General features: G+C 44.3%; 1 protein-coding gene across 2 annotated transcripts in view; it reads left to right on the top strand.

Annotated features, from left to right (window-relative positions):
• Positions 1 to 680: 680 nt before the first annotated feature.
• Positions 681 to 25,263, top strand: part of LOC126334943 (cyclic nucleotide-gated cation channel beta-1) — a 181,187-nt gene continuing 156,604 nt past the window's right edge. The window contains exon 1 of one of the 2 annotated variants that reach the window (XM_049997686.1): positions 681 to 814. In XM_049997686.1, coding sequence (XP_049853643.1) covers positions 788 to 814 — 27 coding nt within the window. In that variant the 5' untranslated portion in view covers positions 681 to 787. The remainder of the gene's footprint in view (positions 815 to 25,263) is intronic. The other variant, XM_049997687.1, reaches the window with a different exon arrangement.

Here is a 25,263-nt window from a genome sequence, read left to right on the forward strand (position 1 = left end):
AGAATTTAAAATGCTTTCGTAATCTACTATGTAAGAGGTATGATCTCGCATTAAAGGTTTAATACAAAGTACTACGGTTACAATTTATGTGTAGGTATTGACAGAGCAACAATCACGGTGCGCAAATTATGCAGACTACATTCATCCAGTAATTGAGAATGAAAGCAGTTAGGATTTCTATCAAATTTTATACACAATTTCAAACCATTTCGAAACTTTTTCTCGCTGACATCTCCCACAGAAGAATGACAGGGGAGAAATTTATCGCTTACATTTTCCCTATACCTGCAGTAAAATTCCAGCATCAAGCATGACGTAATAATTTATAGCTGCTTTAATACTAACTCTATTCGCAACACGTTTCGCAGACAGTATCCGCATATATACTACTCAAAATACCTGCAAAATTATATCATTCTAAAACATAATTTAGGAGTATGATGTCATAAATACTGAAGTTTCTCAATTCTAACATGGCGTGAAGTATATTGATATCATTTTCATTCGTTTTTAGGTATGCTTCATTTGATTTCGTTTTCTGTTTGTAATATCTCTCTCTATACGAAGTTTTCGAATCTCTTCCCATAAATGAATTTTACCCCCATCTTTGGTCGACTAGGAGTATCGATTGCTCACGGTTATCGATCACGACTTCGGCGCGTCCTTCGGTTGTCTTCGCCACGAGACGTCGCCTCGAACTGCGGCTTACCTGTTTCATCAGCCAGTCGCGATGCAGCCGGCTGCAAGTAAGCTGTTGAGCGGCGTTTGAACGCCGCGACTGCGAGAAATGGACAGAATCGCAGCGCTCAAGAAGGTAAGAGCGAAGAACTAGAAAGAGGGCTGCGTGTTGAGAAACTGCGACGCCGCGCTTACTGCTCCAATGTTCGAGAAACACGGCAGATTGGGAAAACTTATCCAGTGTTTAATTCTTGTTTTCTAAGAAAAAAATAACATGCTCGGGAGGACATTGTTAGTTACATCTACTTGATGGATATTTTTATGTGTTATACACGTTGCAATTCTTTTTTAATCTATTGAGTAATGATTCCATAAAACTTAAGAGGAGCTCGACGTTGATTTTGCTTTATTAACTGTCATTTAAGCCTTAAGGAGATGCGTTCATTCACCTATGGCTACGTCACACAACTATGCCATATTTTGAGGATTAACACGGCTACGTAAATTTATTGCCTGTCGCATTATGAAATTCAGGAAAAGTCGTCTTTTTTTTCAGCTCGATGTTGATGTGTTATTGTTAGATCCATTGTGCCACACATGCTGCTTGGATCGCTGTTTTTGCCTGCTCTATTAAAATATAACTACATAATTCTACTGCATTCACTTGCACTTTTTTAAATGTGGTATAGATTTTGATGTGGTGTTAAGCAGTGGCTGAGAATGGTAACATCACTTTAAAATCGAGGCATGCAGGCAGAATAGCATCATACCGTATTTTGAAGTAGTTTGTTACCGGCATGAATATGATACATAAATCTGCAGTCATAGTCCGCAGACAATTGTGAAGTGCATGGCAAGATAGCAGACTTCAGGATTTCTTCCGGTCCATTCTTGCGTGGACCATTGAAAGAATGACAGTAAATGGCTCTGAGCACTACGGGACTTAATTTCTGAGGTCATCAGTCCCCTAGAACTACATCACACACATCCATGCCCGAGGCAGGATTCGAACCTGCGACCGTAGCGGTCGCGCGGTTCCAGACTGTAGCGCCTAGAACCGCTCGGCCACTCCGGCCGGCTTAAATGTCTCTGTGCACGCTGTAATTAGTCTAATACCGGATTGTATTCGCGGTGCCTACGGGAGCGCCACTTAGGTGGCTCTAGCGTATTCTTAAATTGCTCGCTTAACAGGCCCGGATCTACAATACTTCCGAACGACTTTTTGAGAGAGGGCGTCAATTTTTTTTAATCGACTTTTCAAAAAGTCTTCATTTAGTAGCATACGTCTTTCTGAAGGGTTTGATATATAAAACATATAGGGTCAAGGAAATGTAAGACATGTTATTTGGTCTTAAGTGTGCCAAAGTGCAGTGCCATGCCTCTTCACACAGGATTCTATCGCACGTCAGCGTATTTCGTTCTGTGGAATCCAAACGTGTATATTTTGTAATGGAAGCCATCAAACCTATATTCAGGACAGTGGAAATTAAAATGTTCAGTGGTGCCTCTCCTCCTCCCAGTCATCCGGTTTGCCAATCTACCGCCTTAAAAAAACTCACGGTTAGTACTAGGTGAGTATTTGTGACCGGGAGGATAGAAACTCTTTAGAAAATTTGCATTCTTTATTGCCTATTAGCTAACAACTTCCACTTTCATGTGACGTAAAGTTATATATAGGAAACATAAAACCAGTAAAGACAAGAGGCAAGCAAGACAGTTCACATTTCTTCAATCCATAGGTCCCAACATTTTTTTCTGACTAATCTTGGTACAGCTTTGTACGTCATGCTTTCCTGTCTGCGATAGAATCTATTACCTCATCTAAGTTCATCAACCGTTTTTCAACATGAAAACTGAAAATGTTGTTGTCTAATATTGAAAAAGTTGTTAATACGGATAGTACCCAAGACTGGTGTGGATTCTCGATCTGCTTACGCCTGTTTTATCATTGTCTGCTAGATAAAACGCAATAGACCTTTCCAATATTCCAGCAATTTTAACACACGCCAAATAAGCAAGACTATTGTGGCGCGAATGGTTATTTTTATGTACCTCATTACATAATATAATTCACGAAGTACCAATATCAAATGCCTATTAAGCCTACTACAAGCAAAAAGTTTGGAAATAGTTTCACATTTCATTCATACGCTCCAGTTTCTCAAGCATGAGATCGAAACGTAGTAGTACGAAATTTTTATGTAAATTTGGAATCGTCATATTCTTCCATATAATTTGTATGATGTCCCCGTTTCTTCTCCTTCCTCTTTCTGACAAACAATATTGTAATCACTAATTCTGTAACTATTCCTGCCATTGTTAAAACCTGTTCCCCGGTTAACTTCGCTAACTCTGCCAGAATCACCGGATCAGTTATACCGCGTTTATTCTCCGGTCACGTGTTATGAAGTATTCTTACAACGCGTTTCAAAACAAAATATCCAGATACTCTGTGACCAAAATGGTACTGAAACAGAGAATGACAGACTAAAGCCCGAAATACTAAATGTCTTTTTCCGAAGCTGTTTCACAGAGGAAGACTGCACTGTAGTTCCTTCTCTAGATTGTCGGACAGATGACAAAATGGTAGATACCGAAATAGATGACAGAGGGATAGAAAAACGATTAAAACCGCTCAAAAGAGGAAACGCAGCTGGACCTGATGGGATACCAGTTCGATTTTACACAGAGTACGCGAAGGAACTTGCCCCCCTTCTTGCAGCGGTGTACCGTAGATCTCTAGAAGAGCGTAGCGTTCCAAAGGATTGGAAAAGGGCACAGGTGATCCCCGTTTTTAAGAAGGGGCGTCGAACAGGTGTGCAGAACTATACACCTATATCTCTAACGTCGATCAGTTGTAGAATTTTGGAACACGTATTGTGTTCGAGTATAATGACTTTTCTGGAGACTAAAAATCTACTCTGTAGGAATCAGCATGGATTTCGAAAAAGACGATCGTGTGAAATCCAGCTCGCTCTATTCGTCCACGAGACTCAGAGGGCCATAGACACGGGTTCCGAGATAGATGCTGTGATTCTTGACTTCCTCAAGGGGTTTGATACAGTTCCCACAGTCGTTTAATGAAAAAGTAAGAGCATATGGATTATCAGACCAATTGTGTGATTGGATTGAAGAATTCCTAAATAACAGAACGCAGCATGTCATTCTCAATGGAGAGAAGTCTTCCGAAGTAAGAGTGATATCAGACGTGCCGCAGGGGAGTGTCGTAGGACCGTTGATATTCACAATATATATAAATGACCTTGTGGATAACATCGGAAGTTCACTGAGGCTTTTTGCGGATAATACTGTAGTATATCGAGAGGTTGTCACAATGGAAAATTGTACTGAAATGCAGGAGGATCTGCAACGAATTGACGCATGGTGCACGGAATGGCAAATGAATCTCAATGTAGACAAGTGTAATGTGCTGCGAATACATACAAAGAAAGATCCTTTATCATTTAGCTACAATATAGCAGGTCAGAAACTGGAAGCCGTTAATTCCATAAATTATCTGGGAGTAGGCACTACGAGTGATTTAAAATGGAATGACCATATAAAATTAATCGTCGGTAAAGCAGGTGCCAGACAGATTCATTGGAAGAATCCCAAGGAAATGCAATGAGAAAACAAAGGAAGTAGGTTACAGTACGCTTGTTCGCCCACTGCTTCAATACTGCTCAGCAGTGTGGGATTCGTACCAGATAGGGTTAATAGAAGAGATAGAGAAGATCCCACGGAGAGCAGCGCGCTTCGTTGCAGGATCATTTAGTAATCGCGAAAGCGTTACGGAGATGATAGATAAACTCCAGTGGAAGACTGCAGGAAAGACGCTCAGTAGCTCGGTACGGGCTTTTGATGAAGTTTCGAGAACATACCTCCGCCGAGGAGTCAAGCAGTATATTGCTCCCTCCTACGTATCTCGCGAAGAGACCATGAGGATAAAATCAGAGTCCACACAGAGGCATACTGACAATTTTTCTTTCCACGAACAATACGAGACTGGAATAGAAGGGAGAACCGGTAGAGGTACTCAAGGTACCCTCCGCCATACACCGTCAGGTGGCTTACGGAGTATGGATGTAGATGTAGTTTCCGAGAATAGAACTTACAGCGGCTGGTAACCGTAGACTGTACAACTGGTCCTCAGTAGAGTAGCGATCTGGCAAAAATTTTCTGTCAAAATTTCATTTTCGTGAATATAATGAGAAGATAAAACGTAATCTTTCTTACTTGTTATTCTTGTTAGTCGTTTTATTTCCAGTCTGGTAGTTTGAATCTATGGATTTTGCTAATAATTACAACAACGCTGATCGTTCTTACACAATCAACCACATAAACAAACAGCGACTGGCATTCAACGATTCGGGTTTATTGGGCTTAGAGCCTACAGCCCCATCCCCTTTTGTCTGCGTGAAAGTTCATTTCTAGATGCCACGGGGATTGTCCTAGCAGACATCACGTACACTATGCACGCACTTACGACTCGTTCAGAAATCAACTTAGAATGTGTTCAAAAACCAACTGGGATTCGTTTAAAAATCACATGAATAATCGACAGACCAGCGTGCACTGGATGCTAGGCACTTTGCGAAACAAGGTTTTCTTCTTCAAGTATATGAATTTGTCTGAAAATGGGGCCGCGGCAGATACCCGGTTTGCCCCTCTCCCCTCCCCTCCCTCGGGTCTGAGCCTGTCCTTTCATACTGGTTCTTGAATCTTCGATAGTAGGCTTTCGTAGGATAGTTGGTGCTTCTCTCCATGTTTTTAATAGTTTACATTTTTTTTAGCATTTCTTTGAAGCTCACCCGTTAGTAAAGCACACTTATCATTGGCACTGCCTTTTTTTGTACACTTTCAATATCCTTTATTAGCTCAATTTCGTATGGATCACATACGCTTGTGCAGTATTCTTGGATGGGTTGTGTAAGTGTTTTGTTAGCAATCTTCTGTACAGGCTGACTGCAACTTCCCACCATGCTATCAATGAACCGAAGTTTGTCACCTGCGTTACCTTCCGCTGAGCCATTGTGATAGTTCCATTTCATTGTTATTGTTGTAGCGTTCAGTCCGAACAATGATTTGATGTAGATATCTCCATACTCGTCTACCCTGTGCAAGCCTCTCCATCTTTCCATTTCATATCCCTACAAATTGCGTCAGTGAGGTGACTTATCCCATTTGTGACTAATCGATATTATAGTCACAGGACACCACATTTTGTGAAGTGCACAATTTTACATTTTGAAAATTGTTGTCGGTCTTTGCACCACTTTGAGATCTTCTCAAGATCAGCCTGGATACATATGCAGCTTTTTTCAGGTAGTGCTTCATTGCAGATAACTGCATCATCTGAAACAATCTGTAGTTATTATTAATACTGCCTGCCTGGTATGTACAGTATGGACAGCACAGGTCTCAATATATTTTTGGAGAATGTGTGAAGTTATTCTACATCTGTCGATGGTACATCATCAATGCAGTCGCTAACTGCCTTCCTAAATTTATTTATACTGTAATCTAGATGATATGGTATGTGTACGAAATGTACTATTAATCATAACAACGTCGCAAAGGCGTGTTGGAGAAATATCATTTGAGAACTGGTAATGCAAGAGATTTCTGCTCACCAATTTTTACACATTACAAAATTCTCTTAAGAATAGGAGTTATGAAGGAGAAACTTTTCAGTTTGTTTCAAAATTTAACTTTGCTGTCTATCAGACATTTTATCTCATTGGATAAGTGATTTTTTTGGTGGCTCTATTTTACACCTCTTTTTGTACCAAAGACAACGTTAATGTGGTGTAATGAACGCAATTTTTTCTTCTTGTATTGCAATTATGTACACCATTGCTCCTTTCGAATTGTAGTGGGTTATTTACAACTAGCTTCATGAGGGAATAACTGTAGTGTGAAGCAGTTGTCAAAATGTCTAACTGTAAAAATGTGTTTACAAGATGATCATAAGTGAGCACCAATTATAATTATTTCCGCACGTTTTTGAGCAATGAAGACTTCCTTTGTTAAAGATGACTCACCGTACAAAATTTACCATGTGACATTAATGAGTAAATATGCAAAATATTTCGACTTTTAATTTACTGATACGTCTCTCTCCAAGATTTTCAACGACCTGAAGTGTAGATGTGGTTTAATCAAGTTGTTTTGGTGTTCCAAAATGTGTGTTCCAGTTTAAATTCTTATCAATGTCGACACCAAAAATTTTTGAAGTTCCGACCTTAGTTGTAAATGGTCAGAATGTGGCCATATTCTCATGTGTAATGTGAATGTAAAATGACTCGTTCCACATCACTGCAGTTAATCTTACAAATGGTTCTTGGAACATGAAATTGATTGACATTGTTGTTGTTGTTGTTGTCTTCAGTCCTGAGACTGGTTTGATGCAGCTCTCCATGCTACTCTATCCTGTGCAAGCTGCTTCATCTCCCAGTACCTAGTGCAACCTACATCCTTCTGAATCTGCTTGGTGTATTCATCTCTTGGTCTCCCTCTACGATTTTTACCCTCCACGCTGCCCTCCAATGCTAAATTTGTGATCCCTTGAAGCCTCAGAACATGCCCTACCAACCGATCCCTTCTTCTAGTCAAGTTGTGCCACAAACTTCTCTTCTCCCCAATCCTATTCAATACCTTCTCATTAGTTAGGTGATCTACCCATCTAATCTTCAGCATTCTTCTGTAGCACCACATTTCGAAAGCTTCTATTCTCTTCTTGTCCAAACTAGTTATCGTCCGTGTTTCACTTCCATACATGGCTACACTCCAAACAAATACTTTCAGAAACGACTTCCTGATACATAAATCTACATTCCATGTTAACAAATTTCTCTTCTTCAGAAACGCTTTCCTTGCCATTGCCAGTCTACATTTTATATCCTCTCTACTTCGACCATCATCAGTTATTTTACTTCCTAAATAGCAAAACTCCTTTACTACTTTAAGTGTCTCATTTCCTAATATAATTCCCTCAGCGTCACCCGATTTAATTTGACTACATTCCATTATCGTCGTTTTGCTTTTGTTGATGTTCATCTTATATCCTCTTTTCAAGACACTGTCCATTCCGTTCAACTATTCTTCCAAGTCCTTTGCCGTCTCTGACAGAATTACAATGTCATCGGCGAACCTCAAAGTTTTTACTTCTTCTCCATGAATTTTAATACCTACTCCAAATTTTTCTTTTGTTTCCTTTACTGCTTGCTCAATATACAGATTGAATAACATTGGGGAGAGGCTACAACCCTGTCTCACTTCTTTCCCAACCACTGCTTCCCTTTCATGCCCCTCGACTCTAATAACTGCCACCTGGTTTCTGTACAAATTGTAAATAGCATTTCGCTCCCTGTATTTTACCCCTGCCACCTTCAGAATTTGAAAGAGAGTATTCCAGTCAACATTGTCAAAAGCTTTCTCTAAGTCTACAAATGCTAGAAACGTAGGTTTGCCTTTTCTTAATCTTTCTTCTAAGATAAGTCTTAAGGTCAGTATTGCCTCACGTGTTCCAATATTTCTACGGAATCCAAACTGATCCTCCCCGAGGTCCGCATCTACCAGTTTTTCCATTCGTCTGTAAAGAATTCGCGTTAGTATTTTGCAGCTGTGACTTATTAAACTGATAAATCGGTAATTTTCACATCTATCAGCACCTGCTTTCTTTGGGATTGGAATTATTATATTCTTCTTGAAGTCTGAGGGTATTTCACCTGTCTCATACATCTTGTTCACCAGCTGGTAGAGTTTTGTCAGGAGTGGCTCTCCCAAGGCCGTCAGTAGTTCTAATGGAATGTTGTCTACTCGGGGGCCATGTTTTGACTCAGGTCTTTCAGTGCTCTGTCAAACTCTTCACGCAGTATCTTACCTCCCATTTCGTCTTCATCTACATCCTCTTCCATTTCCATAATATTGTCCTCAAGTACATCGCCATTGTATAAACCTTCTATATACGCCTTCCACCTTTCTGCCTTCCCTTCTTTGCTTAGAACTGGGTTTCCATCTGAGCTCTTGATATTCATACACGTGGTTCTCTTCTCTCCAAAGGTCTCTTTAATTTTCCTGTAGGCAGTATCTATCTTACCCCTAGTGAGATAAGCTTCTACATCCTTACATTTGTCCTCTAGCCATCCCTGCTTAGCCATTTTGCACTTCCTGTCGATCTCATTTTTGAGACGTTTGTATTCCTTTTTGCCTGCTTCATGTACTGCATTTTTATATTTTCTCCTTTCATCAATTAAATTCAATATTTCTTCTGTTACCCAAGGATTTCTAGCAGCCCTCGTCTTTTTACCTACTTTATCCTCTGCTGCCTTCACTACTTCATCCCCCAGAGCTACCCATTCTTCCTCTACTGTGTTTCTTTCCCCCATTCCTGTCAATTGTTCCCTTATGCTCTCCTTGAAACTCTGTACAACCTCTGGTTCTTGCAGCTTATCCAGATCCCATGTCCTTAAATTCCCATCTTTTTGCAGTTTCTTCAGTTTTAACCTACAGGTCATAGCCAATAGATTGTGGTCAGAGTCCACATCTGCCCCTGGAAATGTCTTACAATTTAAAACCTGATTCCTAAATCTCTGTCTTACCATTATATAATCTATCTGATACCTTTTAGTATCTCCAGGATTCTTCCATGTATACAACCTTCTTTTATGATTCTTGAACCAAGTGTTAGCTATGATTAAGTTATGCTCTGTGCAAAATTCTACCAGACGGCTTCCTCTTTCATTTCTTAGCCCCAATCCATAATCACCTACTATGTTTCGATCTCTCTCTTTTTCCTACTGACGAATTCCAGTCACCCATGACTATTAAATTTTCGTCTCCCTTCACTACCTGTATAATTTCTTTTATCTCATCATACATTTCATCAATTTCTTCATCATCTGCAGAGCTAGTTGGCATATAAACTTGTACTACTGTAGTAGGCATGGGCTTTGTGTCTATCTTGGCCACAATAATGCATTCACTATGCTGTTTGTAGTAGCTTACCCGTACTCCTATTTTTTATTCATTATTAAACCTACTCTTGCATTGCCCCTATTTGATTTTGTATTTATAACCCTGTATTCACCTGACCAAAAGTCTTGTTCCTTCTGCCACCGAACTTCACTAATTCCCACTATATCTAACTTTAACCTATCCATTTCCCTTTTTAAATTTTCTAACCTACCTGCCCGATTAAGGGATCTGACATTCCACGCTCCGATCCGTAGAATGCCAGTTTTCTTTCTCCTGATAACGACGTCCTCCTGAGTAGTCCCCGCCCGGTGATCCGAATGGGGGACTATTTTACCTCCGGAATATTTTACCCAAGAGGACGTCATCATCATTTAATCATACAGTAAAGCTGCATGTACTCGGGAAAAATTACGGCTGTAGTTTCCCCTTGCTTCCAGCCGTTCGCAGTACCAGCACAGCAAGGCCGTTTTGGTTAATGTTGCAAGGCCAGATCAGTCAATCATCCAGACTGTTGCCCCTGCAAACTACTGAAAAGGCTGCTGCCCCTCTTCAGGAACAACATGTTTGTCTCGCCTCTCAACAGATACCCCTCCGTTGTGGTTGCACCTACGGTACGGCCATCTGTATCGCTGAGGCCCGCAAGCCTCCCCACCAACGGCAAGGTCCATGGTTCATGGGGGGGTTGATTGACATATCGCTACAAATTGTTACACCCAATTATTTTTGTGGGTTGACTGATTCCAACCGTGACTCATCGATATTGTAGACATAGGATACTACGTTTGTCCGTTTTGTGAAGCGCAAAATTTTATATTTCTGAACATTTAAATCAATTTGCCAATCTTTAAACCATTTTGAAATCTTATCATGATCTGACTGAATATTTGTACAGCTTTTTTCAGATATTACTTCATTATTGGTAATTGCATCATCTGGAAAAAAATCTGCGATGACATTCGTACACACCTGAAGTTGGTAGATAGCAAGGTAACAAGCTCCGTGCTGTAATCCTCAATCTAGCCACAAACTGCACATGATATCTCACACGACTGTACTTTCTATAATAAGTATATAAGGGGTTCTGAATCAAATGCTGTTCGGAAGTCAAGAAATACTGCAGCTACCTGACTCCTTGATCCATGGCTTTCAGGATGCCATGTGAGAAGAACATGTTTTGGGTTTCACACGACCCATGATTTGGAATCCATGCTGGTTGAAAGAGATTCTGTTCATGAGCATGATATGTCATTACATTTGAACTCAGAATGCGACAGAGAACGTGTATGTCACTACATCTGTAGGCAAACAATATTTATATTGAGGCTGATTGTGTTCACAGTGGCGTTGGAAGTTACCAGCAGGCTTGGCATCAGAATGGTGAAACATAGTTCATGGCTTTTGATGGTCATTCAGTGGGCGTCTCTTATGTAACAAAGAAGATCGTTATTGACAAAAAATAGCTAGGCTTTTTCTGCGAGTTAAGTATACATGGAATGACTCGAGACACCAAGTGTATACCACAAGATTGCACAATATCAGTTAAAAATTTTTATTATGTATGGCGAAGATGACGATTCCTCTGGAAAAGCTAGCCGGGCTGATAATAAGAAAGATCAGAATCCAATGTCTCATCTTTGACGAATTCATTAGATCGACCCCGGACCGGATAAGGATGAAACAGAAAATTCTCAACTAAACCATCCCAGCATTCTCTTTAAATCATCAATAACCAAGGATAGTCTACGTATTTTGAAAGACCGAACAGCGATTTCAAGACTGTGTTTTCAAATGCAAGTTCAAAGTCTTCACCTTTGTTAGTGATGGAGGCGACCAAATGAAAAGAATCGATTCAATCGGTTGTGATTTTACATATCAATTGAATTATTCATTCATTCATTCTTTCGAGTGAAACCACTCTGTGGGAGCTTACTTACTTACTTAATCCTCGGCTCTACAGCCCTTGAAGGCCCTTGGCCTCCATCACAATATCCTGCCATTGTATCTGGTCCATAGATTTCCGTCTACTTCCTCTGACACCCAGCTTTTTCATGTCTTCTTCAGTTCCGTCCACCCATCTCTTTCTGGAACGTCGTCTGCCTCCAGCTTTGCCATCATAAATTTTAATGGCGGTGACAAATAGTTGTTCTAGTTTTGCATTCGTACGGATGCGCCAACCTTCTTGATCGTATATTGGGCCATTTATCCTACGCAGAAACTTGCTGTGTCAATCTTAAAGGATCCTTTCGTCATTTGCAGTCATGGTCTGTATGCCGGCACCGTACATAACAACCAGTCATGACTGTTTTGTAAATGATGATTTTAGAATTTCGTGATAGAAGCAAGCTCCTAAGCGTGGGTAGTGTACCAATGTAGCATCTGCTACCCACTGGTGCTATTCTAGCTTTAACCTTGCCGCTAATGCCATTCGTCTTTGTGATAGTCGATCCAAGGTACTTGAGGTCTCTCATCCTTTCAAACTTCTTGTCGGCTATCCTGAGATTTGGTAGGTCTCGTTGGCAGGTCGTTGCCATATATTTAGTCTTTTCGACATTGACTACCAGGCCAAGTTCCCTTGTACCTCTGTGCAGTTGTTGATAGGCATTGGTCAGCACAGCACTGTTTCGTTTGAGTAATGCCACATTGTCTGCGTAGGCTGGCTGGGTACTGCAGTGAATAATTAGAAATGGTTCCTCCTATATTTAACTCTGTCTGACTTACGACCTTTTCTAGGCAGACTTTGAATAGCGGTGAGGAGCTATTATCACCCTGTTTCAGTCCCTTCTTCACTTCTGCTTCTCTGGCGATTTCGCCTTGTATTTTTACTTTACAATTGGTTTCACTGAGAATCGTCATAGGAAGTTCGACGAGCTTCTTAGGTATTCCAGCCTCTGCCATTACAATCCGCAATGCCACCCTTGACACGCTATCACAGGCTTAAAATCGATATAAAGCTGGTGTATGTAGATTTTATGTTCATGTTTTACAAGTAGTATGCATAGTGTGAATATCTTATCAGTTGCTGACCAATTTCTTGTAAAGCCACTGTGATTGTCCCCAATCCTCTTTTCCACATAGGAATAAGCTTCCTAGTAAGGATCTTGGAGAACACTTTATATATACACTCCTGGAAATGGAAAAAAGAACTCATTGACACCGGTGTGTCAGACCCACCATACTTGCTCCGGACACTGCGAGAGGGCTGTACAAGCAATGATCACACGCACGGCACAGCGGACACACCAGGAACCGCGGTGTTGGCCGTCGAATGGCGCTAGCTGCGCAGCATTTGTGCACCGCCGCCGTCAGTGTCAGCCAGTTTGCCGTGGCATACGGAGCTCCATCGCAGTCTTTAACACTGGTAGCATGCCGCGACAGCGTGGACGTGAACCGTATGTGCAGTTGACGGACTTTGAGCGAGGGCGTATAGTGGGCATGCGGGAGGGCGGGTGGACGTACCGCCGAATAGCTCAACACGTGGGGCGTGAGGCCTCCACAGTACATCAATGTTGTCGCCAGTGGTCGGCGGAAGGTGCACGTGCCCGGCGACCTGGGACCGGACCGCAGCGACGCACGGATGCACGCCAAGACCGTAGGATCCTACGCAGTGCCGTAGGGGACCGCACCGCCACTTCCCAGCAAATTAGGGACACTGTTGCTCCTGGGGTATCGGCGAGGACCATTCGGAACCGTCTCCATGAAGCTGGGCTACGGTCCCGCACACCGTTAGGCCGTCTTCCGCTCACGCCCCAATATCGTGCAGCCCGCCTCCAGTGGTGTCGCGACAGGCGTGAATGGAGGGACGAATGGAGACGTGTCGTCTTCAGCGATGAGAGTCGCTTCTGCCTTGGTGCCAATGATGGTCGTATGCGTGTTTGGCGCCATGCAGGTGAGCGCCACAATCAGGACTGCATACGACCGAGGCACACAGGGCCAACACCCGGCATCATGGTGTGGGGAGCGATCTCCTACACTGGCCGTACACCTCTGGTGATCGTCGAGGGGACACTGAATAGTGCACGGTACATCCAAACCGTCATCGAACCCATCGTTCTACCATTCCTAGACCGGCAAGGGAACTTGCTGTTCCAACAGGACAATGCACGTCCGCATGTATCCCGTGCCACCCAACGTGCTCTAGAAGGTGTAAGTCAACTACCCTGGCCAGCAAGATCTCCGGATCTGTCCCCCATTGAGCATGTTTGGGACTGGATGAAGCGTCGTCTCACGCGGTCTGCACGTCCAGCACGAACGCTGGTCCAACTGAGGCGCCAGGTGGAAATGGCATGGAAAGCCGTTCCACAGGACTACATCCAGCATCTCTACGATCGTCTCCATGGGAGAATAACAGCCTGCATTGCTGCGAAAGGTGGATATACACTGTTTTAGTGCCGACATTGTGCATGCTCTGTTGCCTGTGTCTATGTGCCTGTGGTTCTGTCAGTGTGATCATGTGATGTATCTGACCCCAGGAATGTGTCAATAAAGTTTCCCCTTCCTGGGACAATGAATTCACGGTGTTCTTATTTCAATTTCCAGGAGTGTAGTATTTAGCAGGGAGATTCCTTGATAGTCCTGACAGTTTAATTTATCTCCTTTATTATGCACGGGGCACATTATAGCCGTCTTTCACACTATTGGTATGCTCTCGTCCTGCCATATGCTCAATATTGCTTTATGTATTGCTTACCACAGTGTTTGACTTGATATTAACAGGGAAGCTAAAACAGCTTTGGTCTAACCCGCCACTTCCCGCACCGAAACAGAGTTTACTGTGCGGTATCACTCCCTGTAAATCAAGTTAAGCCAACCAATGCCCTTAAATAGTGCAAGGAGTCTCTTTACCAGTTCTTTGTTAGACACAATTTCTTCAGGTCTAGTTGTCCCGAAAATTACGTTTCTCTTGCTATCCAGCGCAGTGCATTCGAAGATTAGATGTGATGCAGTTTCTTCATTCTCATCACAGATCCTACATTTAGGGTCTTCTTCCGTTATACGCGATGTATGTAGGTGTTCTCTGAAATTCCCATGGCCGATCATCAATTCAACCATAAGTTTAATTTCTCTCCTGTTCAAGCCCAGGATTACAGAGCTTCTTTTAAAACACGATTTTGGCATCATCACCTTGACATGTTTATGTTTATAGACCTTGGTCCAGTATTCCACGTGCTGTCTTCTGAGCCAGTTCCGTAGTTCTATTTTGATTATAGCCTTGGTGATTGTCAGGACAGGTTCTGGTCCAATGAATGGAGTCTTTGCCCCCATCCTAGCCAATCCGTCGCTTGTTCATTGCCACAGATCCCTTCCCTGAGTGGCCAAGCACCCACACTAGGTTTACCCATTGCTTCCCACTAGCGCTACCAGAACCCTGTGATATTCTGCAACAATCTTAGATCTTGTTGCAGTAGCTGCCAATGATTTCAGGGCTGCCTGGCTGTCTGAATAGATGTAGATGCTATGATCCTTCTAGCACCTACGCACATTCTCCTCCACACACGCCCTGATAGCAGTGATTTCGGCTTGGAATACCGAGGCCAGTTTTCCTAGAGAGATGATGCCCCACCAGTCTTGGCTGAACCCTGTACACCCCGGCCGCAGCACCTTGGTCTAATTTCGACCAGTCAGTGAACCAGATAATGTCCCCCATTCGGTGCCAAACTGTTTTTTCCCCATTGCTCCCTGCTTCCAGTTATTATATTTTAAGGCTTGTTGAATCAGTTGGGAGTTATTATATAGTCAGCCAGCATATCCCCAACCATTCCTATTTTTACCTCGCCCACTATTTTAGTGTGTGATTCTGGATATCCCAATGAGATCCCGTTTTTACCAGTTCTGAGTCTGTTTGCACTAGCTACTGCCTCCATCATGACCCAAAGATGTAACGGAGGCATATCCAGCATCGTTTCCATCCCAGCAGTTGGTGTGTTGCAAATTTCGCCTGTTGTGGCTCTGCGTCTTAGCAAGCTCCTTAGCTGAAGCCAGCTGTTCTACATTCTTCCACCACACTACAACCACGTAGGAGATCCTAGGTCTAACCACCATGGTGTATATCCAGTGCCACAAGCTCTTCTGGTACTCATTAGAGTACCTTTTGCCTTGGAGCAGATGTTCTTCTTGTGAGGGGTCGGGTCCATGTTAGTTTCTCATCTAAGTTTACCCCAAGATATTTCGCTATCCCCTTCACAGGTAGATTTTCATCGAAAAGCTTTAGATTCCAACTTGAGTGAATGGTACCACAATTGTCTTCTTAGGATTAATCCTTAGAACCTGTTTCCTGCATCAGTCTTGCACAATGTCCAGCGCACTTTGTGCCATATTCTTGACTGTGTCAGTAAATTTGCCAAGTATTACTATGACAAGGTCATCTGTGTATCCTTGGCAAAAGCATTGTCTGGAATTTAGTTCCTCAACAAGTTCGTTCACCACTAGATTCCACAATAAAGGCGACAAAACTTTTCCTTGAGGACAACCTCTAGCGGTGTTAATTACCATCTTTTCATTCGTCATGGTGGCCTCTACTTTCTTTCCACTAAGCATGGCCCTAGTCCACCTATATGTAGTGGTTCCTAGGTCATACACCTCTGCTGCCCTAACCATGGAATCGAAGGTTGTGTTACTAAAAGCCCCCTCGATGTCCAGGAAGATGCAAAGGGCTATTTCCTGAAAGTGAAGTGCTTTCTCTACTTTCCCAAAGATTTGGCGGAGAGTTGTCTCGCATGGTTTACCTGGTTGATATTCGTGTTGATTTGAATGCAGAGGAGCCTTAGTTAGCCTCCTCTCCCCAACATGTACATTAACCTGTTCTGCCAATGTTTTAAGAATATCCTTGGCCTTGGTATGATCAATTCTCCATGGCTTTGGAATAAAGATAACCTTCATTGCCCTCCAGGCATTAGGAATGATTCCTGCTGCTACGCTAACCCTGAATAACCTGCTTAGGACACTTATAAGATTCTCTCCTGCTTGTTGCAGGAGATCTGGAAAGATTCCATCTGGGCCAGGTGAGTTCAATGGTTGGAATGTTCCCACAGCCCACTGGATTTTACTGAAGTTGACATACTCTTTGACTGATTCCCAGTCCTTCCTTAGAAAGTCTGAGAACCATTGTCTCTCAGGGATCGCAATCTGGTCTGTGGTATCCGCTAGAGCATATTGAGGGAAGTGAGTTCTGAGGAGCGATTCCAGCATCTCATGTGCTGTCTTTGTGCATTTCCCTTCCTCAATGACCTGTATTAGTTGGTACTCTAGTTAGGATTTTGTGAAGTCTGGCTTGAGCAGCCATGCCCTCCACTTCCTCACAGAATGCCTCCCAGGATGCCTCCTTTGCTTGTCTAATTGCAAGGTTGCAGTTGACAAGGGCCTCACGATATTTTGACTATTGTCGTTTACATCACGCAAGGTTAAACAGACTTCGTACCTGTCTTCTTTGCGTTTCCAAGTTGTTGTTCCACCAAGGCACATTCTTATTGTGCACTTCTTGGTGACTGAGCAGTTGTCCTGCTATGAGGTCACTATGGCAGAGGTTACAGCCTCAACTACTTCCTCAAACTCTACTGGATTCCTTATCAAGGCTTTAATTTCTGATAAGCTTAAGTCAAGGTCCCTCCTATATGTCTCCCAGTCTGTTTTCCTGGGATTCCTATAGGCAGTGATCTGTCTGATTCCCATTTCAACCTTGAATTTAATATACATGTGCTCCGATGAGGATGACTCTAACGCCACATGCCATTGTTTGATGTAGTTGCCCATCATCATGGAACTAAAGATTATGTCAATTACTTCTCCCCTTCTGCTGTTCCTGAATGTAGTTTCTTCACTCCTATTCAGGATCTCCAAGTTGTTAAACAAGAGAAATTCTGTTTTGTATCCTGCCTGGAAGGCAGCACGTGGGCGTGCTCCTGTAGTTTGAAGGGTAGGCCGAATGTAGGAAGCTAGGAAGAGCAGCTGAGGTAGAAATACGTCGGTACTCCAAGTAAAGGAAAAGATGTTTATGTAAGACAAGTAATAAACTATGGTTACATAAATTTGGCTATGATGAGCATGTAGGTGTGAAGCCGGATGTATCAAAGCTAACAGAAGCTACACAGGCAAAATCTGTAGTGGCTCGCCCACTATGAAAATGAAAAAATGTTAGTTGGTCGTCTGCTCGTGATCAAATGGGCTGAATCTGGAGCGGCGCTCGTAGAGAGCTGCACAGCGCCGGCTAGAGGGCTCCGTCGTCGGTGTGGATCGTCCACTCTTGTAGTGCCAACCTAAGAACTTTTACCTACGCAGTGGCATCGTAGCTATCGATACCACATCCTTCCCCCCTGAAATGGCGCACCATCGTGGAGTAAGGCTTCCGATGGCAGGTGGAGGGACCCAAGGGCGGCGCGACTGGGGGGACGGTCAGTTGAACTGCCGAGGTGTACTGTCCACCCGCGTCCCCAATTTGCTCACGTGGGGGCGTGGAAAACGCCCCGTTGAAAAACAGCCCAGGACGCGCAACGCCACTGCGAATGTTCGGATGAGAAGGCGGAGCAATAACCTCCATGGCCAATGGCGGCGGTGGCGGCATGATGGCAATCTAAGCGTCCATCGGCTCCAGCATCAAGAAGGTGTGATGGCGGCAGGAGCGCCTGCAGCGGAGGCGCGAGCTAGAGGTCTGCGCGGATGCGGATATCCGCGTACATATCCGCGGGTATCCGCGGTATTTGTTACTTGGCGGATAAAATCGCGACCGGCGCGGATATCCGCGGGTCATCTGCGGATAATGAGCAAGTCATCTGCCCAGTACGTATATTGCAATGTTAGTTGAAAACTTCAAGTCTGTTGACATTCTTGGAATCTTGCAAGGCCCGGGGATATCTGTTATCCTTAGCCCCTGGCTACGACCGACGTGGCTGTACCCAAGAGACCTGCGTCTAATCCGTTTCCGCGACCGTGTCTTTTGCGTGGCCTGTGAAGTACTCTATGGGTGGCAAACCTGCCCACTGTCTACCGGACAGGTGCACGTTGCAATTTTCCGCTGCCTTCAGTTAGCGCTTTGTAGTGACCGAGTGGCAACGTGCATCGTAGCAAATATCAGTGAGAGTTCTTTCTTCAAATTAACACCATATCGATGGATACAATTCCGTGTAAGGTGAAAAAATGTGATTTTACATTAGTGAAGGAAAACAAATTGAAATCGCCGATTTGGAAAAAAATTCGCATACGTGTTTGATGGCAACGAAAAGATAAAAGATATAGTGGCTTGTTTTCCATGTAATAAAGTATATTCCTACACTGGACACAAAAGTGGAACTTCAAATTTGCTAAAACATTCGTGTGAGGCTCGACAACGTAGCATAATTACTTATTTAAATACCAAGAGAGACGTGAAAGTTCCTGAAGTTCCGCCAAATTTGAAACAGCCGCGACAGAAAAACTTACCAATCTTGTCAGCAAAGACATTTTACCATTCGAAGTTGAGTGTGGATCTGGGTTCCTCGAGACGGCACAGTTTCTCATTGATGTGGGGGGCCAAGTACGGTGCAGTGAGTGCTAAGTAACTGCTACCACATTCAACCACTCGTAATTTCTTTAAACACTGATTTTGTTGTCACTCTTCGGAAGACTAGTTATTTCTTCCAGACAACGTCAATTATTGCTGGCAGTTTAACGTTTTCACAGGTGCGCCAGCGTTTTGCAGTGTAGGCCTAATAGTGTAAATATTTTCACCCGGAAATGACGAAAACTGAACGCGTAATCTATAATATAATCATCAGATGACATGAATGGCTTCAAAATTTGACACATCCAAGCAGTGAGTACAAAAAAACTGTCGGTAAATGATGCAATGTGCTAGTAACAGTTTAAAACCATTGTCATTTTCAGCTGCCTTGTCACAAGAGCAGCGAAATATAATCTACATCTACATCCATACTCTGCAAGCCACCTGACGGTGTGTGGCGGAGGGTACCCTGAGTACCTCTATCGGTTCTCCCTTCTATTCCAGTCTCGTATTGTACGTGGAAAGAAGGATTGTCGGTATGCTTCTGTGTGGGCTCTAATCTCTCTGATTTTATCGTCATGGTCTCTTCGCGAGATATACGTAGGAGGGAGCAATATACTGCTTGACTCTTCGGTGAAGGTATGTTCTCGAAACTTTAACAAAAGCCCGTACCGAGCTACTGAGCGTCTCTCCTGCAGTCTTCCACTGGAGTTTATCTATCATCTCCGTAACGTTTTCGCGATTACTAAATGATCCTGTAACGAAGCGCGCTGCTCTCCGTTGGATCTTCTCTATCTCTCCTATCAACCCTATCTGGTGCGGATCCCACACTGCTGAGCAGTATTCAAGCAGTGGGCGAACAAACGTACTGTAACCTACTTCCTTTGTTGTCGGATTGCATTTCCTTAGAATTCTTCCAATGAATCTCAGTCTGACATCTGCTTTACCGACAATCAACTTTATATGATCATTCCATTTTAAATCACTCCTAATGCGTATTCCCAGATAATTTATGGAATTAACTGCTTCGAGTTGCTGACCTGCTATTTTGTAGCTAAATGATAAGGGACCTATCTTTCTATGTATTCGCATCACATTACACTTGTCTACATTGAGATTCAATTGCCATTCCGTGCACCATGCGTCAATTCGCTGCAGATCCTCCTGCATTTCAGTACAATTTTCCATTGTTGCAACCTCTCGATACACCACAGCATCATCTGCAAAAAGCCTCAGTGAACTTCCGATGTTATCCACCAGGTCATTTATGTATATTGTGAATAGCAACGGTCCTATGACACTCCCCTGCGGCACACCTGAAATCACTCTTACTTCGGAAGACTTCTCTCCATTGAGAATTACATGCTGCGTTCTGTTATCTAGGAACTCCTCAATCCAATCACACAATTGATCTGATAGTCCGTATGCTCTTACTTTGTTCATTAAACGACTGTGGGGAACTGTGTCGAACGCCTTGCGGAAGTCAAGAAACACGGCATCTACCTGTGAACCCGTGTCTGAGTCTCGTGGACGAATAGCGCGAGCTGGGTTTCACACGACCGTCTTTTTCGAAACCCATGCTGATTCTTACAGAGTAGATTTCTAGTCTCCAGAAAAGACATTATACTCGAACAAAATACATGTTCCAAAATTCTACAACTGATCGATGTTAGAGATATAGGTCTATAGTTCTGCACATCTGTTCGACGTCCCTTCTTGAAAACGGGGATGACCTGTGCCCTTTTCCTTAATTGTTTCTGTGCACGTATTTTCATCATTTAATACTATTACACTGAATTTTATTTTTTTAAAATAGCGTTCCCAATCTCACGAGATCCGAGCCGCTACTGTGTGTGCTCCGGAGCGCCATTGCTTTCCTGTTGGGAATGGTCTGCTTTATAGTAGGTATAGAGCATTTGCTGTGATTTAAGAAGTCAAAAGCAGTTAAGTTGTCGCAGAAATGGCACCCTAACAATAACTACACTCCTGGAAATGGAAAAAAGAACACATTGACACCGGTGTGTCAGATCCACCATACTTGCTCCGGACACTGCGAGAGGGCTGTACTAGCAATGATCACACGCACGGCACAGCGAACACACCAGGAACCGCGGTGTTGGCTGTCGAATGGCGCTAGCTGCGCAGCATTTGTGCACCGCCGCCGTCAGTGTCAGCCAGTTTGCCGTGGCATACGGAGCTCCATCGCAGTCTTTAACACTGGTATCATGCCGCGACAGCGTGGACGTGAACCGTATGTGCAGTTGACGGACTTTGAGCGAGGGTGTATAGTGGGCATGCGGGAGGCCGGGTGGACGTACCGCCGAATTGCTCAACACGTGGGGCGTGAGGTCTCCACAGTACATCGATGTTGTTGCCAGTGGTCGGCGGAAGGTGCACGTGCCTGTCGACCTGGGACCGGACCGCAGCGACGCACGGATGCACGCCAAGACCGTAGGATCCTACGCAGTGCCGTAGGGGACCGCACCGCCACTTCCCAGCAAATTAGGGAGAGTGTTTCTCCTGGGGTATCGGCGAGGACCATTTGCAACCGTCTCCATGAAGCTGGGCTACGGTCCCGCACACCGTTAGGCCGTCTTCCGCTCACGCCCCAACATCGTGCAGCCCGCCTACAGTGGTGTCGCGACAGCCGTGAATGGAGGGACGAATGGAGATGTGTCGTCTTCAGCGATGAGAGTCGCTTCTGCCTTGGTGCCAATGATGGTCGTATGCGTGTTTGGCACGGTACATCCAAACCGTCATCGAACCCATCGTTCTACCATTCCTAGACCGGCAAGGGAACTTGTTGTTCCAACAGGACAATGCACGTCCGCATGTATCCCGTGCCACCCAACGTGCTCTAGAAGGTGTAAGTCAACTACCCTGGCCAGCAAGATCTCCGGATCTGTCCCCCATTGAGCATGTTTGGGACTGGATGAAGCGTCGTCTCACGCGGTCTGCACGTCCAGCACGAACGCTGGTCCAACTGAGGCGCCAGGTGGAAATGGCATGGCAAGCCGTTCCAAAGGACTACATCCAGCATCTCTACGATCGTCTCCATGGGAGAATAGCAGCCTGTATTGCTGCGAAAGGTGGATATACACTATACTAGTGCCGACATTGTGCATGCTCTGTTGCCTGTGTCTATGTGCCTGTAGTTCTGTCAGTGTGATCATGTGATGTATCTGACCCCAGGAATGTGTCAATAAAGTTTCCCCTTTCCTGGGACAATGAATTCACGGTGTTCTTATTTCAATTTCCAGGAGTGTATGTCATTACACACCATACTTCTAAGTACTGCTGTCTGTTACTATTAACTACTCATTCAAAACTTAAATATATGCGGATGCGGGTAAGGAACTTGCGGTCGCGGACTGCACTTTTCTTACCCGCGCAGACCTCTAGCGCGAGCGGCGGAGGCGCCATCGGCGGAGTCGTGGGCTGAGGCAGCGGAAGCTGCGAAGCCTCCAATTCTGCCGGAAAAGAACCAGCGGTAGAAAACCGAGGACGGCACAAACGCATCTCGTTCCGGTGTCGCTTGACAGTACCGGAGGGACCAGAAATGACAAATAAGGTGCGGCCATGCTGGCGAAGAATGCGCCCCTGCTCCCAGCGCTGCCTGCCAGAGAAAACGCGATAGTACACCAAATAGTGCGGCGCCAAGCCAGAACGAGGCGAAGGAGTGGGAGCTCGCAGTGGCAGGTGCAATTGCTGCAGGTGTGACCGATGGGTGCGGCCTTGTAGCAGTTCCGCTGGAGAACGGGTGCCGCGTGGCTGGGAGCGATATGAAGCAAGGGGAGGCCATAGTGTGCACTCGCGAGAGTGCGTGGCGCGCAGCTTTCTCATCTGCGATTTAAATGTACGTACTAAGCGTTCAATCTCGCCGTTCGACTGGGGATGGAACGGGGCTGAGGTCAGATGGCGAATGGCACTAGCAGCACAGAACGCTTCAAACTCTGAGGACACAAGTTGGGGGCCATTGTCAGAGACAATAGCTTCAGGAAGGCCTTCAATGCAGAAAATAGATGTCAAAGCCCAAACAGTACTGACAGATGTAGCAGAAGACATAGGCACAACAAAAGGGAAGTTGCTGTACGCTTCAATAACTATCAACCAGTGGGTGTCCCAGAAAGGACCCGCAAAATCAATATGAACGTGCTGCCAAGGCGCAGTAGGAGTCGACCACGCAAAGAAGCACTGGCGGGCAGCAGATTGATGCTCCGCGCAAGAGCGACAGTTATCAAGCAAATTCTCAATTTGTTTATCAATGTCGTCGCAAGCGCAGTCACGACTCGCTAATTGCTTCATCCGCACTATAACCCAATGACCAGAGTGCAGTAATCGGAGGATTTCCGACTACAGCGAACGAGGTACAACCACACGAGACTGATCATTGTCAGTTCGTAACAAAATAACACCGCGGTGTACGGACAAGTTGTGACGTTGCGCAAAGTAACGTCGAACAAGTGGATCACGAACCTGCGTAGCAGACGGAGGCCATTGAGTACGAATATACTGCAAAAGAGTCTGCAAAGAAGTATCGGCGGCTGTCGCGGAAGCAATGCGACGAAAATCCATTAGAAAACCATCAGCTAATTCCGTATCTTGCGGATCAATGAACATGCAGGACAATACGAAAGAATCAAGCACTTCGTCAGGGCCGATAGGTAAACGAAATAAGGCATCGACATTGCCATGCTGGGCCGTAGGCTGAAACAAGATTTCGTAATTATAGTTAGACAAAAACAAAGACCAACGTTGCAATCTTTGTGCAGTACGGGCCGGAACTGGCTTTGACGAGTGAAACGACGACGTCAAAGGCTTATGGTCGGTGACCAAATATAACTTTCAACCGTACAAAAAATCATGAAACTGTCACTCCATATACAATAGCTAAAGCTTCTTTCTCGATTTGAGAATAGTTTTGCTGGGCAGAAGTGAGCAATTTAGACGCAAAAGCGATCGACAGAATTAATGTGGTGCGAGAGAACCGCTCCGATGCCGTGGGAAGATGCATCGACAGCCAAAACAACTGGTTGAACGGAATCAAACAGCGATTACTCTACAAAGCAAATTTGAGCTTGTGGAAAGCAGCGTTACATTCCGAAGACCAAACAAAAGGAACATTCTTACGCCGAAGACGATGCAAAGGCGCTGCAATCTGCGCTGCATTTGGTATAAACCGAATATAATATGTAATTTTACCCAACACAGACTGAAGTTCTTTCAAGTTCCTGGGTGCTGGCAAGTCTCTAATCAAACGGAGATGTGACGGTGAGGGGTGGATACCCTGTCCGTTAATCATATGTCCTAAATACTGAATCTCAGTTTGAAAAAATTTGCACTTGTGTGTTACACTTTAGTCCTACCTGCAAAAGTACAGTAAATATGGCAGACAAATTCTGCAAATGTTCTTCAGGGCTTCTGCCCGACACAACTGTGTCGTCTAGTTAATTTGAGCAACCAGGGACAGTGGCATACAACTGCTGCAAGTAAGACTGAAAAATAGCACAACCGAACGGAAGGCGGCGAAACTTGAACAAGCCAAGGTGAGTGTTGATCACAAAATAACGCTGCGACTGTTCCTTGAGCAGAATTTGTAAGTATGCGTCCCTCAAGTCAATCGTGGAAAAGAATTTGCTCGCACCAAGCTTATCAAAAATGTCTTCAGGACGCGGCAAGGGAGACGTAGCTACCACTGTCTGGGGATTTGCTGTAGACTTTAAGTCAGCACAAATACGAAGACGACCGTTTGGTTTTTTCATACACTCTATAGGCGAAGCAGAAACAGGTTCAATGACACCACTGTCTTGCAAATGCTTAAGTACAGCAGCTACGGTGTCGCGCAGTGCGTGCGGTGCCAGGCATGCGTGCCAGAAAATAGGCATGACATTGTCTTTACTACAATATGCACTGCAAAGCATGTGCCACAACCAAGGCCATCAGAAAAAAGTTCAGCAAAATCTTAGCATAGTGCGGCAACACTGTCTGCATGTTCACCAACGTTGTTGCAAAGTACATTGTCCTGAATTACGAGGCTACAAAGTTCAAATGCGTCCATGGCAAATTTTCTCTGCCTCGTGATGACTCGGTGTTGTGTGATGTCCTTAGGTTAGTTAGGTTTAAGTAGTTCTAAGTTC

The sequence above is a fragment of the Schistocerca gregaria genome, chromosome 2 (genome assembly GCF_023897955.1).
Source record: "Schistocerca gregaria isolate iqSchGreg1 chromosome 2, iqSchGreg1.2, whole genome shotgun sequence".
Classification (NCBI taxonomy): Eukaryota; Metazoa; Arthropoda; class Insecta; order Orthoptera; family Acrididae; genus Schistocerca; species Schistocerca gregaria.